The sequence below is a fragment of the Macrotis lagotis genome, chromosome 1, assembly GCF_037893015.1.
Source record: "Macrotis lagotis isolate mMagLag1 chromosome 1, bilby.v1.9.chrom.fasta, whole genome shotgun sequence".
NCBI classification, from domain to species: Eukaryota; Metazoa; Chordata; class Mammalia; order Peramelemorphia; family Peramelidae; genus Macrotis; species Macrotis lagotis.
In genome coordinates, this window is record NC_133658.1 from 682,875,162 (window position 1) to 682,891,415 (window position 16,254).

General features: G+C 34.7%; 1 protein-coding gene across 1 annotated transcript in view; it reads left to right on the forward strand.

Annotated features, from left to right (window-relative positions):
* The window catches only part of TTN (titin), a 408,614-nt gene that overhangs the window by 301,769 nt on the left and 90,591 nt on the right, over nucleotides 1-16,254 (forward strand). Inside the window, exons 203-221 of the mRNA XM_074212758.1 lie at nucleotides 599-865; nucleotides 955-1,094; nucleotides 2,047-2,173; nucleotides 3,042-3,184; nucleotides 7,970-8,093; nucleotides 8,601-8,867; nucleotides 10,465-10,562; nucleotides 11,077-11,245; nucleotides 11,344-11,610; nucleotides 11,735-12,001; nucleotides 12,085-12,363; nucleotides 13,121-13,529; nucleotides 13,650-13,774; nucleotides 13,874-14,140; nucleotides 14,403-14,672; nucleotides 14,765-15,067; nucleotides 15,185-15,487; nucleotides 15,753-15,940; nucleotides 16,033-16,147. Of these exons, the coding sequence (XP_074068859.1) occupies nucleotides 599-865; nucleotides 955-1,094; nucleotides 2,047-2,173; nucleotides 3,042-3,184; nucleotides 7,970-8,093; nucleotides 8,601-8,867; nucleotides 10,465-10,562; nucleotides 11,077-11,245; nucleotides 11,344-11,610; nucleotides 11,735-12,001; nucleotides 12,085-12,363; nucleotides 13,121-13,529; nucleotides 13,650-13,774; nucleotides 13,874-14,140; nucleotides 14,403-14,672; nucleotides 14,765-15,067; nucleotides 15,185-15,487; nucleotides 15,753-15,940; nucleotides 16,033-16,147 (4,128 nt within the window). The remainder of the gene's footprint in view (nucleotides 1-598; nucleotides 866-954; nucleotides 1,095-2,046; nucleotides 2,174-3,041; nucleotides 3,185-7,969; nucleotides 8,094-8,600; nucleotides 8,868-10,464; nucleotides 10,563-11,076; nucleotides 11,246-11,343; nucleotides 11,611-11,734; nucleotides 12,002-12,084; nucleotides 12,364-13,120; nucleotides 13,530-13,649; nucleotides 13,775-13,873; nucleotides 14,141-14,402; nucleotides 14,673-14,764; nucleotides 15,068-15,184; nucleotides 15,488-15,752; nucleotides 15,941-16,032; nucleotides 16,148-16,254) is intronic.

Genomic DNA, 16,254 nt, shown 5'->3' on the forward strand with positions numbered 1-16,254 from the left:
TGAAGGTCTACCAGGTGGAGCAACAATTATATTTATTCTTCTTGGCTGAAGGGGGTAGAACTAAGGACTAAATGGCATTTTCAGACAGACATATTTCAGTTCAGAGTAAGGAAAAAATTATCTAAAAGTTAAGAGTGTAGAAGTGAAGTAGATATACTTAGGAGGTAATAGTGAGCTTGCCCTTCTTGAAGGTCAAGTGGAAGTAAAAGTAGGAAGATGAGCATTTGTAGGAAATATTAGAGGAATGCCTAGATGTTATTTGAGTTTCTAATTCTGAGTTTTTATAATAGATTAACTAGGAAGTTAGAAGCAAAAAAAAGATATCTGGCATTCCTTTTCTAAATAGGTATTAGGATAAATCCATTAATAAATAAGTAGGCTCAGTCTTTATACATTTTACTCATTGATTCATTTTCCAAATTATAACATCATCCTTTATTTATTAATATGTTATAGATTAGATAGTTTACTAATTGCTTAATTTTAAAAAATTTTGAACTTCATGAAAATATTTGAACTTCATTTGAGTTTTTCAAAAGGACACTCATGTTTTCTAAATGATTAATGGTAAAATGTTTCTCTTGTGCCTTATTTGCAGAGGGAGATCCTTATTTTACTGGAAAACTTCAGGATTATACTGGAGTAGAGAAAGATGAAGTAGTTCTCCAGTGTGAGATTAGCAAAGCAGATGCACCAGTGAAATGGTTTAAGGATGGGAAGGAAATAACTCCATCTAAAAATGTTATCATCAAGGCAGATGGTAAGAAGAGAATGTTAATATTAAAGAAAGCCCTGAAGTCAGATATTGGACAGTACACCTGTGACTGTGGGACTGATCAGACCTCTGCCAAACTCGGCATTGAAGGTAAAATCATGTTGAGTTTTTCTCACATTTTCTGTGTTGCTTCTTCTTGTGAACAGTTCATGGCATCTGTTGACCCTTAACTTTTCTAGATCGGGAAATTAAATTGGTTCGTCCTCTGTATAGTGTGGAGGTGATAGAAACAGAGACTGCTCGCTTTGAAACTGAAATCTCAGAGGACGATATCCATGCCAACTGGAAACTGAAAGGAGAGCCACTACTTCAAACACCTGTAAGGATATTTTTGAACTTGTCAACACCATCCTGAGAAAATAGATGTGTGAAACAAGGAGTGGACTTGAGAAAAGTTACAGGGAAGGGGGTTTTAAATAACAGATCATCAGTTTCTTTACTAAATTTTGAACCCAAGAAAGATGACCTGGATCTATGAGCAAGAGATTGATATCCATAGCCATGTCAAGTTGAGGATTTTTTTTCACCTCATTCTGGCTTACTTTTTCATTTGTAAAATGTAACATTTTCCACAACTAATGGAAAATACATTTAACACACGTGAAGTCTCATTGAAAATAATTTTTTTTATAAAATTGATTATGATTTAACAACTCTAGTCTAAATGAAGCCTGTAGAAATAACATTAAGTGGAAAAGATGGTGAGGATACTTTATAAACCCCATCTGTATTGCTATTATATGCAAAAGGGCATTGATAGTGATGATCAAATTAAAATAGCACCTAAATGTGGCAAGCTCCTCATAAATATTATCTCATTTAATCCTCACAAACAACCCAGAGAAGTTGAATTATTTTTATTTCCATTTTACAGTTGAGAAAGCTTAGGGAAACAAAGGTTAAGTGATTTATCCAAAATCTCATAGCTAGTAAGATATCTTGAGGCTGTATTTGAATTCAGATCTGCCTGATTCTTGGCCCAGTGTTCTATTTACTTCATCACTGAGCATTGTTTTGACATTTCATGGTTCTCCCTTAAAGAAAATAATTCTATACTTAATTTTTAGACTAAAATGATTTATGGGATAGTGATATTACTATACAAAAATACAAATTATTTGCCAATTATCTCATTGTTAATAAGGCTTGGACAATTACAATACTTTCAATATAAAGAATAATCACAATTCACTTTACCATTTATTGGTAGCATTTATAGATATAAGTGAACTAATGACTATCACAAATTTGAATTTGCTTCCTTTCTTCAGGATTGTGAAATTAAGGAAGAAGGCAAAATGCACTTCCTCATTCTTCATAACTGCCGCCTGGATCAAACTGGTGGGGTAGATTTTCAAGCTGCCAATGTTAAATCTAGTGCACACCTTCGAGTTAAACGTACGTAGTTCATATTAATGTCAGTATATGTGCTGTCAAAGTGCACCTAGAATATTAATCTTCTCAAGAGAAATAAGAGCTTTGGTAGAAAATGTAGTTAGCTGAAACATTTAAAGGAAATCATTAATAAATGTACTTGCTCTATTCTACTCATGAGAATGCCATATTGAAGAGTTCAATTCAGTTGTTACTATATCCTTATTGCTTAAAGTTTTTTAAATTAACTGATTCTCAATTACCTCCTTTATATAGAAAAACAGAATTAGTCTACATACTTATCATTCATAATTCTTTCATGCAAAACCATAGAAAGTCAACATAGAATGACAATCCTAATCAACATTCCTAAATTTCTTTATATTTTACACAAGTTGGAGTTGAACTTTCACAAAGAATCTTTTTTTTTTGCTGTGTTGTCATTTTAGACCAGGATTGGAGGGTAGATTAAGCTGACATCTTTGGAAGGTGCTAAGAGTCTGATGGACAAGGACAGACCACATGGTTGTGGGCCACTTGTCCTCTCCCAATCCCATTCGTAGTTATTTTGGAAGTCACATACCTTATGAAGCAAGAGGAACTCAGAGCTTGACAGTGAGACAGATGCATTGCAGATTTCTTGCTGACTTTGTTCATCATAAAGAAAGGGCCCCTACAAACAGAGGCTCTCCAGGGACCAACCTCCCCTCTGCTGAGCCCATGGGTTCCATGTTCACTTAAGAGTGTAAATAGCTAGGGTGGTATATTGTGATGTTTTTTTCTATTGAAGAAAATGACTGTGTATATTAATAATTAAGGAATAGGGACTTTTTTTTTGCTCTTGGGGAAAAAATGAGTAGTAGTTCAAAGACATTAATATTTTCTTCCAAAGCCCGCGTTATTGGACTACTGAGGCCACTAAAGGATGTAACAGTGACTGCAGGTGAAACAGCAACCTTTGATTGTGAGCTGTCCTATGAGGATATCCCAGTTGAGTGGTACCTAAAGGGAAAGAAGTTAGAGCCTAGTGATAAGGTAAAAATTCTTATTCTTGTCTCCTTTTCCTCTTTTCCTTCTCATCATTATGATTCTCTCTTTTCCTTCTTTCTTTTCCCATATTCTGTACTCTTGAGGTATTGTTCCCTTCTCCTCTCTTTATTCTTTTACACCTTTATCTATGTATTTCTTATGCCTTACAATTGCCAGAATTGGACATCAAATCCTCTAGTTTGTTACTGGTTTTTATTTAGTCACTTTTTACTACAATATACATTTGCATTACAAATATTTATGATAATGTTTTTGAGTATAGAGGAAATTCAAAATTTTACAAATTATAATTTGCTTGACTCTGGACATAAAAGCAATAAGTATTGTTCAATCAGATAATTTGTTCAGTAATGTGTACTGGATTTAGTAATTTCCTAAATTCTTTCCATGCCATCTTGTATTCTGCATATAAGGGGATTAAGAAGCCTGAAATTCCATTTCAGGCAGTTGATCAAGTAGTAGAGATAACTTCTGGGCAGATTTGCTCTGCTAGCATTTCTCAGAAGTTATTTTTAACCCTCAAGTGCTAGCACTGTGAGAAGCCTGGAATGCAAATCAGTTACTGAAAGATCATTTGATGATATTAGCAAAATTAAATTAGTTTACTGTTGTTCAGATGTATAAAGTGATTCAATCTGCAGTGGTCAAAATATAAGTTTTGATGAGCTTTCAGTTTTTTGAGTGTCAATAGTAATAATTATTCTCTATTTATCTGATATCTCAAAAAATCAATATGATTATCCTGACATTTAGGCCATGGAACTACTTTCTCTTAAAATTCCTAAACATTTTACCAAAAGAAAATGATTAAAATGCAACTTTCCCAAATAATTGCCTCAACTACTTCATTTTTTTATAACTCTTAGAAAGAAACAATTCATAAAGCAGAACTAGAACATCTGTTAACAAAATTTAGTACTCTGTCCACAGATTTTTTTCAGAATTTCAAAAACATAATAAAATGTTTCTTCAACTTCTACCAGATCTCATTTTGACTGCCTAATGTAACAAAATTAAAGAGAGACAAATAAAAAAATTCAGGAATTAGCAAATAATACCTATGAAGAATAGTTAAAGAAATCAGCATTATTTCTATAAAAAAAAAGAACAATATAAGTATAGAAAGGTCACTTCCACATCAGGTGGACACCAGTTGTTCTCCATTTCCACTAAGGATCATCTAAGACTGAATGGAATTCAATTACAGCACAAGGGATTTAGGTTGTCTCCAAGAAAAGAATTTCTTGATAGTGAGGTTTATTACACTTTGGAATGGATGATTGTGAAGTTCTTTAAAAATAAAAGAAATTCCTTTGTGTCTGGAATGGTCTAATTACAGCCATGTCTGAAAGCAGAAGAGTTTGGTTTTGATAAACTCTCACGGTCCCTGCCAGACTTGATTGCCTAATTTAGGTGAACTCTGCTTTAAGAAAAATGCTCATCATTGGACTTGCCTATCTTTTTACCAAAGGATCAAGATTCTGTGAAGAAAAACCTCATATTAGATTTAGTTCAGGGACCAGAAGGGGTGTTACCTGATACTAATCCTAATGGGCCCCCTTTGTGTCTCCCTCCACGTGGGAATTTTAATCCTTCCTTCTGCTTTTCCAGCCTCTCTGTATTCACTTTTAACTTTTAAATTACTTAATAGATTTTAAGAAAATAGAAATGTTTAATACTATTTAGAATTTTTTTTGTTTTGACTATGTAGAATTAAAGAAATTATTTTATATTTCTATTCTTGCTTCCTTTAAATGGTATCTGCCCATACTCCCTTTTATTTGTTTGCTAATTTTACTATCTGTTAGATATATATTTTTAGATTTTTTTTTGAAGATTATCAGCCAAGGGAATATAAATTGTGGGAAAAGGTAAGAGAGAGGAAGATGAATATGACAAAAAGTCTTTTGGTTTCTTACTGCCAAGAAATGAGATTTACATCTATTTTAGCTAAGTTTCAAGAATAAATCTTAGTGCTCATTATGGTTATAATTACCATGTAAAAATAGCCTTAATAGTACTTAGGGTTAAGCAATAGAATATAGGGAATAATTTTTCATTATAACATACACATAGTTCACTATAAAATCTGCACTGATATATATATATATATATATATATATATATAATTTTTTTAAATCTTACATCTTATCCACTTTTAACGAATGCCTTCCCTACTTCTCAAAGAAGAAGACAGGAATGCCTTCTTTAGAATGTACCAGTTTGCTGGGTGATTACTATATGTAAAAACAGTGAACTTGACAAGTGTAGGGCATTTATAGAATGTGGAGAATTCAATTACAGTCCTAAAGAAATTCATACCCAAAATAAGTTAATGAGAGATAATACTATCTATGTTTAAATTCTAACTATAACTCCTTTTAAAAAATCATATTTTGGGGCAGCTAGGTGGCACAGTGGATAGAGCACTGGCTCTGGAGTCAGGAGGACCTGAGTTCAAGTCTGGTCTTGGATACTTAATAATTGCCTAGCTGTGTGATCTTGAGCAAATCACTTAACCCCATTGCATTGCAAAAAAAATCATATTTCACATTCTAGTATAATTAGTCTTTTGAAATTTATGTTGGGTTCACTACAAAAGTATGTCTTTTGCTCATGTCTACTTTGTCATTATATCATGCCTTCTAGCCCCAGGCACACTCTCAAAACAAGACAAGTCAGCTAGTGTATATTAAATTTCTGTTATGTGCTAATTCTGAGGAACTAAAGGCCAAAAAAAAAAGTGCCTATTCTTAAGAAGTTCAAATCGGGGGAAACAGCAAGGAAATAACTACAAATGAATAAGATAGATTCAGGGCAAGTTGGAAGTAACCTCAGATAGAAAGGATTAACATTGAAAGGACTAGATTCTTTTAGAAGGTGAGGATTAAAAAAACTAGGGAAGCTAAAAGTCAGAGATAATGAGGGGGAACAGAAAATTGAAGGAATAGCAAATGTCATTGAATTGTATCGATATGGGAGTTAAAAAAAAGATTGGGATGATAGGAGAGGTTATGAAGGGTTTTAATGGTCAAAAAGAAGAATTTTACAATTGATCCTAGAAATCTATAGGAACCCCAGAGGGGGTGTGATGGGTAGACTTTGTATTTGAGTGGAGGGTGGACTGGACTGGGGAGATACTTTTAAAAAGGAAGCAAACTGGAAGGCTATTGCATTAGCCCATATAGGAACTGTTCAGCACCTTCTCCAGGGTGGTGGCAATGTCAGAGGAGAGGTCGTGCTATATACAGACGTTAGGAAGGTCAATTCAACAGAACTTGGCAACTGATAAGATATGAGGCAGTAAGAATGAGTGAGGAATGGATAGCACTGAAGTCCTAGGCCTCAGAGTCTGGGAGGATGATGATGATTTGGACCATAAAAGGAAACCTAGGAAAAGGGAAAGATTTTGAGGAAAAGATAGTATGCTTAATTATAGACAAGTTGAGTTTAAAATGTCTATGGGACCTTAATTCTATTCCTTTATTCTCTGGGTTAATCAAATAGCTTTCTTATCTCAGCTTTGTTAAAGTGGCAGTGTTTAAAAAATAATAATAATTGCTTCCTTGAAGGAGTGAAACCTCTTTAGGTATAGTTTTTCCATTTTCTTTCCTATGTCTCAATGAATTGTAACCTTAACATTATTTTTGACAGTGTATAAACCCCTCAACTCATATGACTATACACATACACACACACACACACACACACACACACACACATATATATATATATATATACATATACATACATTTTTGTGTGTTTATATATTCTTGATTGACATTGAACATCAGCTTCATAAACTTATAAATCTTAGAACTGGAAGAGTCTGTAAATCTGCCTCTTGACAAAGTCGGATTCTGTTACCTTTCTTATTTTATAATGACCATTAATTCAGCACCATTAATATTCAGTTTTGTCATTCAATTTTATATATATATATATGTATGTATATCTCTATATAGATATAGAGAGATAGAGATAGAGATAGAATTACATTTCAAACCTCAGTAATGATTATGCATAGACTTTTGAAAATCTTAAGACAAATTTTTTGTGTAGGTTTTTTGGATGTTTTTTAAAACCTACTATAATTTCTGAGGGTTGTAAAAACAAATGGAAATAGCCTAAAAATTAACAGGACCGTAGTTTGCTATACTTCAGTTTGTGCTTTTGTAATACAGATTTGTTTTCTTTGAGAATATCTGCAGCTATGATTTCTCCCTTCATTCCATGATCTAGTCTATCCTGTGCAGGGAGTATAGTATCAAATGTGCTTCTGAGTAAAAATACTATTTCTAACATATAGCTATATCATCAATGGCAAGTCAATTAACCTTTCAGTGTCCCTAAGCAGCTCTCTTAAATAGATGAGTTATTGATCTGCATTGGTGGGGTATTCTTACAAACCAGAATTCCCTTCTGTGATACAATCACAGGCCTAGGCCACCACGGTCAACATCACTACCACACAAAGATATAGAAATTGAATCCTGAATCATAAATGCACAGAACTAAAATTGTAAAGGTAATTTTAACATGAAAACTCACCATTTATTTATCTAAAAATCTTGACTGTTAAATCTGAATGAAAGTTTTAAAATCCCTTAAATGATGCTCAGATAATTTGCCACAAGACTGTTGTATATAACTTAGAAGGAATTTTTTTAAAGCTAAAAGTAATGGGCACACATAAATGTTGAATCAATTCCAAATTTAGCATTGCTACTTCATTTATTATTTTACCCTTTTAAAAATGTAATTTATTAGGTTGTCACACGCTCAGAAGGAAGAGTTCACACACTTACCTTGAGGGATGTGAAGTTAACAGATGCTGGAGAAGTCCAACTAACTGCAAAGGATTTCAAAACACAAGCCAATCTCTTTGTAAAAGGTAAGCTAACTGATAATTGACAATTAGTGACAATAATGAAAGTCACTCTTTCCTATATGAGCAATGCTATGGGGCCAATTCTGTCAGCTATTGTTTTATCAAAACTTACAATGGTAACTAAGACTGTTGATTTTTAGCCATTGATATTCCACAAAACAATTACCAATGCTTTATGAACTGACTAACTTGATTCACATCCTCTCTCTCCCTATGCCGGCTACTATCTACTCGTGTCAAAGGGCCTAACAAGCAGTGGGAAGATGCAAAAGGTGCATAATTGTCTCTAATGAACTGGTGTTATTTTTAAACTATTTTTCCTGGAGATAAGAATTGTCTTGAAGTAACACCATTAGTGGGTAAAAAAAGTTTGAACAAATATTTTCAAAATGAACTCCAAATAAGTAAAGAATTATTTGAACTGATAAAGGCCTGGAGAATATACTGAAGGGAAGGATGTGCAGAGGAGGCAAAGAGAATATCCACCACTAATTAGTATGATTCTTTCAGAACCCCCAGTTGAATTCACTAAACCTCTTGAGGACCAGACGGTCGAAGAGGAAGCCACTGCAGTACTGGAATGTGAAGTATCCAGAGAAAATGCTAAGGTGAAATGGTTCAAAAATGGAACTGAAATCCTTAAAAGCAAGAAGTATGAAATTGTTGCTGATGGTAGAGTCAGAAAACTTATTATACATAACTGTACCCCAGAAGATATTAAAACATATACTTGTGATGCTAAAGATTTCAAGACTTCCTGTAACCTGAATGTAGTGCGTAAGTATTCTTCTGTCTTAAGGGACAATTTGCATTTTCAGCTCTTTGATAATCAAAGCACTTCTTGCATGCTCTTCTGGTTGCCTAACTGGATTTATCAGCTTTTTTTCTGGGTCTGGGGCACTATAATATTTATCTTCTTATGAGGGGTCTTTCTATCTTGATCTGATAAAAGGCACAGTCCCTCTCATTCAACTTATCACTGTTCCTCTCACTTAACATTGATAACAACTGATCTGAGTATTCATTGTTTATCTTGGAGAAAGGCTGTAGAAATGTCCTTATCAAGATGAAGACAAAAAGAATAACAAAAGACAAGGGACAGGAGAATTTTAATAAGAATGAAAAATGAAACATTCCCAGGGACTGAAACTAAAAAGACAAGCAAAAGAATGAACAAAGTCAAGATTTGAGAAACTATTAAAAAAGATCTGAAATGAGATATCCATTTGAATAGTTGCATCTCAAGTCTTACATTAACTTAATGTATTCCACAGATATGTGTACCTAAAAATCACATATGCTATATGCTTGTTGTCAATGTTTGGCACATGATGACTACTATTTGAAAGAGCTGTCACCCTCTGTAACTTTGCTTCTTGACCCAGTCAAAATCTAACATCTTGGATGGAAAAAAGGAGCACACTCTGATTGCTATTTGTCATGTTTGTCATGTTGCTTCTTTGACATCAACAGCTAAAGGATGCTGACTTAATATTCTGCTTCTGTGTGTCTTGTATCATTTCTTCTTCTCATACTGCTTATAGTCACTTTACTCAACAACCACTCAGGAATCTTACTCCCATTCATCATTGTCTCCATTGTCTCCAAAGCTAGGCTGCAAGAAATATACCTTCAATTCTAGTCATCAAACTTTCTTCAGAATCTCCATTCATCAAGTTAGGTCACCTTCTTTGTCTAAATATGCAGCATTAGGAGGAATATGCATGGGGAAAGAAAGGGGGAATCTGTCTGGCCAGCCAAAAGAGTCTGATCAATTAGACTGATTGATGACACAAATGATGCTGACAACTGAAATTATTGATGATCTTGTCATTCTTTATAATTTTAAATATGACTACTGCTCTCTGTAACATTTATGAAACTTATCAAGAAGTTTGAGATTATGATGTAGAGAGTGAACCTATTCCATTACTGAGGATCACTGATGAAATTTCATTTAATTTGGTCTTGAACTACTACATTGATATCATTTTCTGTGCTAATTTTATATGGGATATGTCAGTTTTCCTAAATTGCATTTTCTACTTCTTTGTCTACCTGTGTTTCCTCTCCCAATGACAACTCTCAGCATTATAACCACAGTGTAGATTTTTCTTCAAACTAACACTGACACTTGGCAGAACTTTTCTAGCTTCTTAAGGTACTACCTAAGTTGTTCCATATTTTATAGGGGCCTAGTATATCCAATAGTATATGGTTATTCCCAAGGGACAGTTTCAAGAACAATTACTAAATTGAAAACTTTTTCCTATGCCCACTTTCTTCCAAAAAAAAAAACCAAACAACTCCATGACATGAACATGGCCAATTTCTAATGTAATCAATTCTGGTAAACCTTTGCCCTTTCTTACAGCTCCTCATGTCGAATTCTTAAGACCTCTCACAGATCAACAAGTTAAAGAAAAAGAAATCGCTCGGTTTGAATGTGAAATTTCTCGGGAAAATGCCAAGGTCTGTAATTTCATACAGCTTATGTTGATAATTTTAAAAATAGTCATTTTATTCATTGTGCTTCCAGGCAGGTAATCTAAATTGAATAGGGAAAGGTAGAGGATAAATCCATTCAATCTAATCTTCATATTTATATAATAAAAATTTATATAATATTTATATAATAATCATTCACAGTTTCATTACTCTGTTTTTATTCATTGTAAGCTAAACAATTTAATTCAACAAACCTTTATTAAACAATGATCAAGCATTCCTTTGAGGGAAACACAAATTCATTCTCACTCCTCAAAGAGCTTGCAATTTTCATTAACAATGGAAAAGAGACCTGAGTTCCAGACCCAGCTTTGACTGTGTCATTGAGCTAAACTGTGATCTCTGAATCTCAGTTTCCAATTCTGTATAATAAAAAAGTTAGATGCTTTCTTGGATTCTCTTGTACCTTTAAAAGTCTGTAATTCTAGGCTACTAATAATTAGTAACTTTATTCTGTATTGATTTGCCTTGAATGCAGGTTCAGTGGTTTAGAGATGGAGCTGAAATTAAAAAGGGCAAAAAATATGACATCATTTCCAAAGGTGCTGTGCGCATTCTTGTCATCAACAAATGTCTCTTGGATGATGAGGCAGAATACTCCTGTGAAGTCAGGACAGCTAGAACATCTGGCATGCTGACAGTATTAGGTAAAGAGAAAGATTGCAACAAAAACCCACGTGTTCAAAACAAAAAAATAAAAAGCATCCCAGTTGTAATCTAAAGTTTCTTAATTTTCTTCTTACAGAGGAAGAAGCTGTCTTTACTAAAAATCTTACCAACATTGAGGCCAGCGAAACTGATACTGTGAAACTGATTTGTGAAGTCTCCAAGCCTGGGGCAGAAGTGGTTTGGTATAAAGGTGATGAAGAAATCATTGAAACAGGAAGATATGAAATACTTACTGATGGGCGAAAAAGGATTTTGATCATTCAGAATGTTCACCTTGAGGATGCAGGTGACTTCAATTGCAGACTTCCAAGCTCCCGCACAAATGGCAAACTCAAAGTACATGGTAAGAAAAACTATCCAAGGAAGTATTTTCATAAAATAAAGGATCAATTAATAGTACTTCCTGGATTCATACAGAAGTGTATGATTTTTTTAATAAGTTGTGATTTTTACTTCTTTTATTTCAGAACTTGCTGCTGAATTTATATCTAAGCCCCAAAATCTTGAAGTCCTGGAGGGAGAAAAAGCTGAGTTTGTTTGTTCCATATCAAAAGAGAGCTTTGCAGTAGAGTGGAAAAGGGATGATGAGAAACTTGAATCTGGGGATAAATATGATGTTATTGCTGATGGGAAAAAGAGAGTTCTGGTTGTCAAGGATTCCACCCTACAAGATATGGGCACCTATGTAGTCATGGTGGGTGCAGCTAGAGCTGCAGCTCACTTGACAGTCATTGGTAAGTTATGGATGATTCAATTGGATTGATAGGATGACTCTTTGGCAGTTCATTGTAACAAGTTTGTCATTTGTCATTTTCAGAAAAACTCAGAATCATCATTCCACTTAAGGACATCCGTGTTAAAGAACAGCAAGAGGTTGTTTTCAACTGTGAAGTCAATACAGAAGGTGCTAAGGCAAAATGGTTCAGAAATGATGAAGCCATATTTGACAGCTCAAAATATATTATCCTCCAGAAGGACTTAGTTTACACTCTAAGAATTAGAGATGCACATTTGGATGATCAGGCCACCTATAGTGTATCATTGACTAACCACAGAGGTGAAAATGTCAAGAGTGCAGCTCAATTAATTGTAGAAGGTATGTAATTCATCTGGCCTGTGGACAATTGTGAAGAGTTTTCAGGACTACCCCCTCCCAAGTTATGTAATTCTACTGAAGGAGTGGGGGGAAAAAGAAGTATAGAAACTAGGGAAATAATCAGTGAATACTCAATGAGAGCACTACCTTATCTCCCTATCTTTATTTCCTACTTTTATATTCTTTTCCAGACTTTGATATGCACAATTATTAGAATTCTTGTTTTCCTAAGGTGGCAAAGTGTTCATTGTTTTTTGTTTTTGATATTTTCTTTTTTTAAAATTTATTTAAGGCAATGGGGTTAAGAGAGATTTGCCCAAGGTCACACAGCTAGGCAATTATTAAGTATCTGAGACTGGATTTGAACTCAGGTCCACCTGACTCCAGGGCCAGTGCTCTATCCACTGTGCTGCCTAGCTGCCCCTGTTTTTGATATTTTCTTCATGCTCCTATGCATTGCCTAATCTTGGATATATGCATTTGACATAATTGTTGATTATAAAATTACAGTTCTGTTTCCATTACATATTAAATAAGTTGAAGTCTCTTTGCTTTGTTCCCTTTCTGCCTCTCTGGGGCCAGGTTATCAACTTTTAAAAAGAATAGAGAGGCAATAAGGATTCTAAACAGCAATTGTTCAGATACTGGATGATGCCTACCTTATCTTTCCATAATTCTGTAATTTAGGCTTGTTTCAACAAAGTCCATTATAAAAAATCATAAACTCAATATAGTTTTTTTTCCTGTTTTACAACAGAGGAAGATCTTAGGATTGTTGAACCTCTACAAGACATTGAAACAATGGAGAAGAAGTCTGTCACTTTCTGGTGCAAGGTGAATCGACTCAATGTAACACTGAAGTGGACCAGAAATGGAGAAGAAATTCCTCTTGATAATCGAGTTTTGTACCGAGTAGACAAATATAAACATTCTCTCATTATTAAAGACTGTGGATTTCCAGATGAAGGTGAATATACAGTCTTTGCTGGACAGGATAAATCTGTGGCTGAGCTTCTAATTATAGAAGCACCTACAGAATTTGTGGAGCACCTAGAGGACCAGACCGTCACTGAATTCGATGATGCTGTCTTCTCCTGTCAGCTTTCTAGAGAGAAAGCTAATGTTAAATGGTACAGAAATGGCCGAGAAATTAAAGAAGGCAAAAAGTACGTAAAGTTCCATATATCATGCAAAAAATCATACAGTCTCAGTTGTTCATCCATTTGATATTTGATTGGTTACAATGAAAGTTAACAAATTATTCAATCTTTTTCTCCCCTACAAAGATATGCATTTGAAAAAGATGGAAGCATTCACAGACTCATTATAAAGGACTGCAGATTGGATGATGAATGTGAATATGCTTGTGGGGTGGAAGACAGAAAGTCCAGAGCTAGGCTTTTTGTTGAAGGTAAGTATAAAATTGAAAGGAATTTTAATTATGTTATTGATTGGAATACATGTCAACTAGAATACAACTGAAATTATGTCATTAACATTTGTGTTTTAGAAATCCCTGTTGAGATCATCAGGCCTCCCCAAGATATTCTGGAAGCTCCTGGTGCTGATGTTGTCTTTTTTGCTGAACTCAACAAAGATAAAGTGGAAGTTCAGTGGCTAAGAAATAATATGATTGTGGTCCAAGGTGATAAACACCAGATGATGAGTGAAGGAAAGATCCATAGATTGCAGATATGTGATATTAAACCTCGTGACCAAGGCGAATATAGATTTATTGCCAAAGATAAAGAAGCTAGAGCCAAACTTGAACTGGCAGGTAAGTGTCTTTCATTTTAAAATAATCTTCACCTTCAAAAAATCTAGGGAGTGTCATAGGAGTCAGAATGTTTGGCCTAGAGTCAGGAAGACTTATCTTCATGAGTTTATGTTTGGCTTCAGATACTGGTTGTGTAATCTTGGGCAAGTCACTTACCCTGTTTGCTTCATCTGTAGAATGACTTGGAGAAGGAGATGGCAAACCACTTCAATATCTTTGCCAAATAAACTAAAAATGGTTACTTCTTTTTTTCTATCACCAGCTGCACCTAAAATCAAGACTGAAGACCAGTATCTTGTGGTTGATGTTGGACAGCCTTTGACAATGATTGTACCCTATGATGCCTACCCCAAAGCAGAAGCTGAATGGTTTAAGGAAAATGAAGCTTTACCTACAAAAACAGTTGATACCACAGCTGAGCAGACCTCCTTCAGAATCTTGGAAGCCAAGAATTCGGACAAAGGAAGGTACAAGGTTGTGTTACAGAACAAACATGGAAAAGCAGAAGCATTCATTAACGTGACTGTTATTGGTAAGCTTTTGATACATTGAGAATAGAATGGCTAAGCATAAGCAAAGGTGACCAGTCACTAAAAATGTTTCTTTCCCTCCAATGAATCTCAGATGTGCCAGGGCCAGTCAGAAACTTAGAAGTTACAGAAACATTTGATGGTGAAGTGAGCCTAGCCTGGGAAGAGCCATTAAGTGATGGTGGCAGTAAAATCATCGGGTATGTTGTTGAAAGACGAGACATCAAGAGGAAAACATGGGTGCTAGCCACTGATCGTGCAGATAGCTGCGAATTTACTGTCACTGGCCTCCAAAAAGGAGGGGTTGAGTATCTATTCCGTGTAAGTGCAAGAAACAGAGTTGGGACTGGTGAACCAGTTGAAACAGACAACCCTGTGGAAGCAAGGAGCAAATATGGTAGGTGATTGATTTGGAAGAATATCACTTTATCTTCTTGTTCAGTTTGTCCCTGTATAATAAAAAGGGTTTTTTTTTAAAAAATTATGCTCTCTTTTTTTCTGGGGAAAATTCTAGATGTTCCAGGTCCTCCTCTAAATGTAGCCATCACTGATGTAAACAGATTTGGTGTCTCACTTACATGGGAACCACCAGAATATGATGGCGGCTGTGAAATTACAAACTATGTCATCGAATTAAGGGACAAGACTTCTATTAGATGGGATACAGCTATGACTGTTAGAGCTGAAGACCTTTCTGCTACTGTCACTGATGTGGTAGAAGGAAATGAATACAGCTTCAGAGTAAGAGCCCAAAATCGCATTGGGGTTGGAAAACCAAGTGCTGCTACACCCTTTGTGAAAGTTGCAGATCCAATTGGTGAGTACATAGAGAAGTCATTGTTAAATGGAGCCCAGATTTTTTAAAACATGATACAATAACCAAATGAAAGTTGAGGATTGTCAACTGTCAAGAAAAGTTATGATGTAAAGATATAGGACATGTGTCCATATTTTTAATTATTGTATTTAGTAAGCCTATTATTTTAGTGTATATGACAGAATTATGCCCATCTCAGTTATAAAATGTCATAAAATTAAATGGTACATTTCTACACATGAAGCTTATCTTGGTTCTATTTCAGAGAGGCCAAGCCCTCCCATCAACCTTGATTATTCTGACCAAACTCAGTCATCTGTTCAGCTTAAATGGGAGCCTCCACTAAAAGACGGTGGAAGTCCTATACTGGGCTATATTATTGAGCGCTGTGAAGAAGGAAAAGACAATTGGATTCGTTGTAATGTGAAACTTGTTCCTGAGCTCACTTACAAGGTAAAGAATTCAACACTGAAAAGAAATGTCTAATATATATTTCCATGGTTTTGAAGCTGATTAGTTTTACAAAGGTGGATTTTTATTTTTAGGTGACTGGATTAAAACAAGGAAATAAGTATTTATATAGAGTCTCCGCAGAAAATGAAGCTGGAATTTCAGATCCAACTGATGTTCTTGGCCCACTAACTGCAGATGATGAATTTCGTAAGTGAAGTAATGTTTCATTTACTTAAATAGGGATACTGCAATTTTAGGTAGCATGTGTTTTGGAATGGTAAGAGAAAATAAATATTTACTTTTAAAAAAAAATC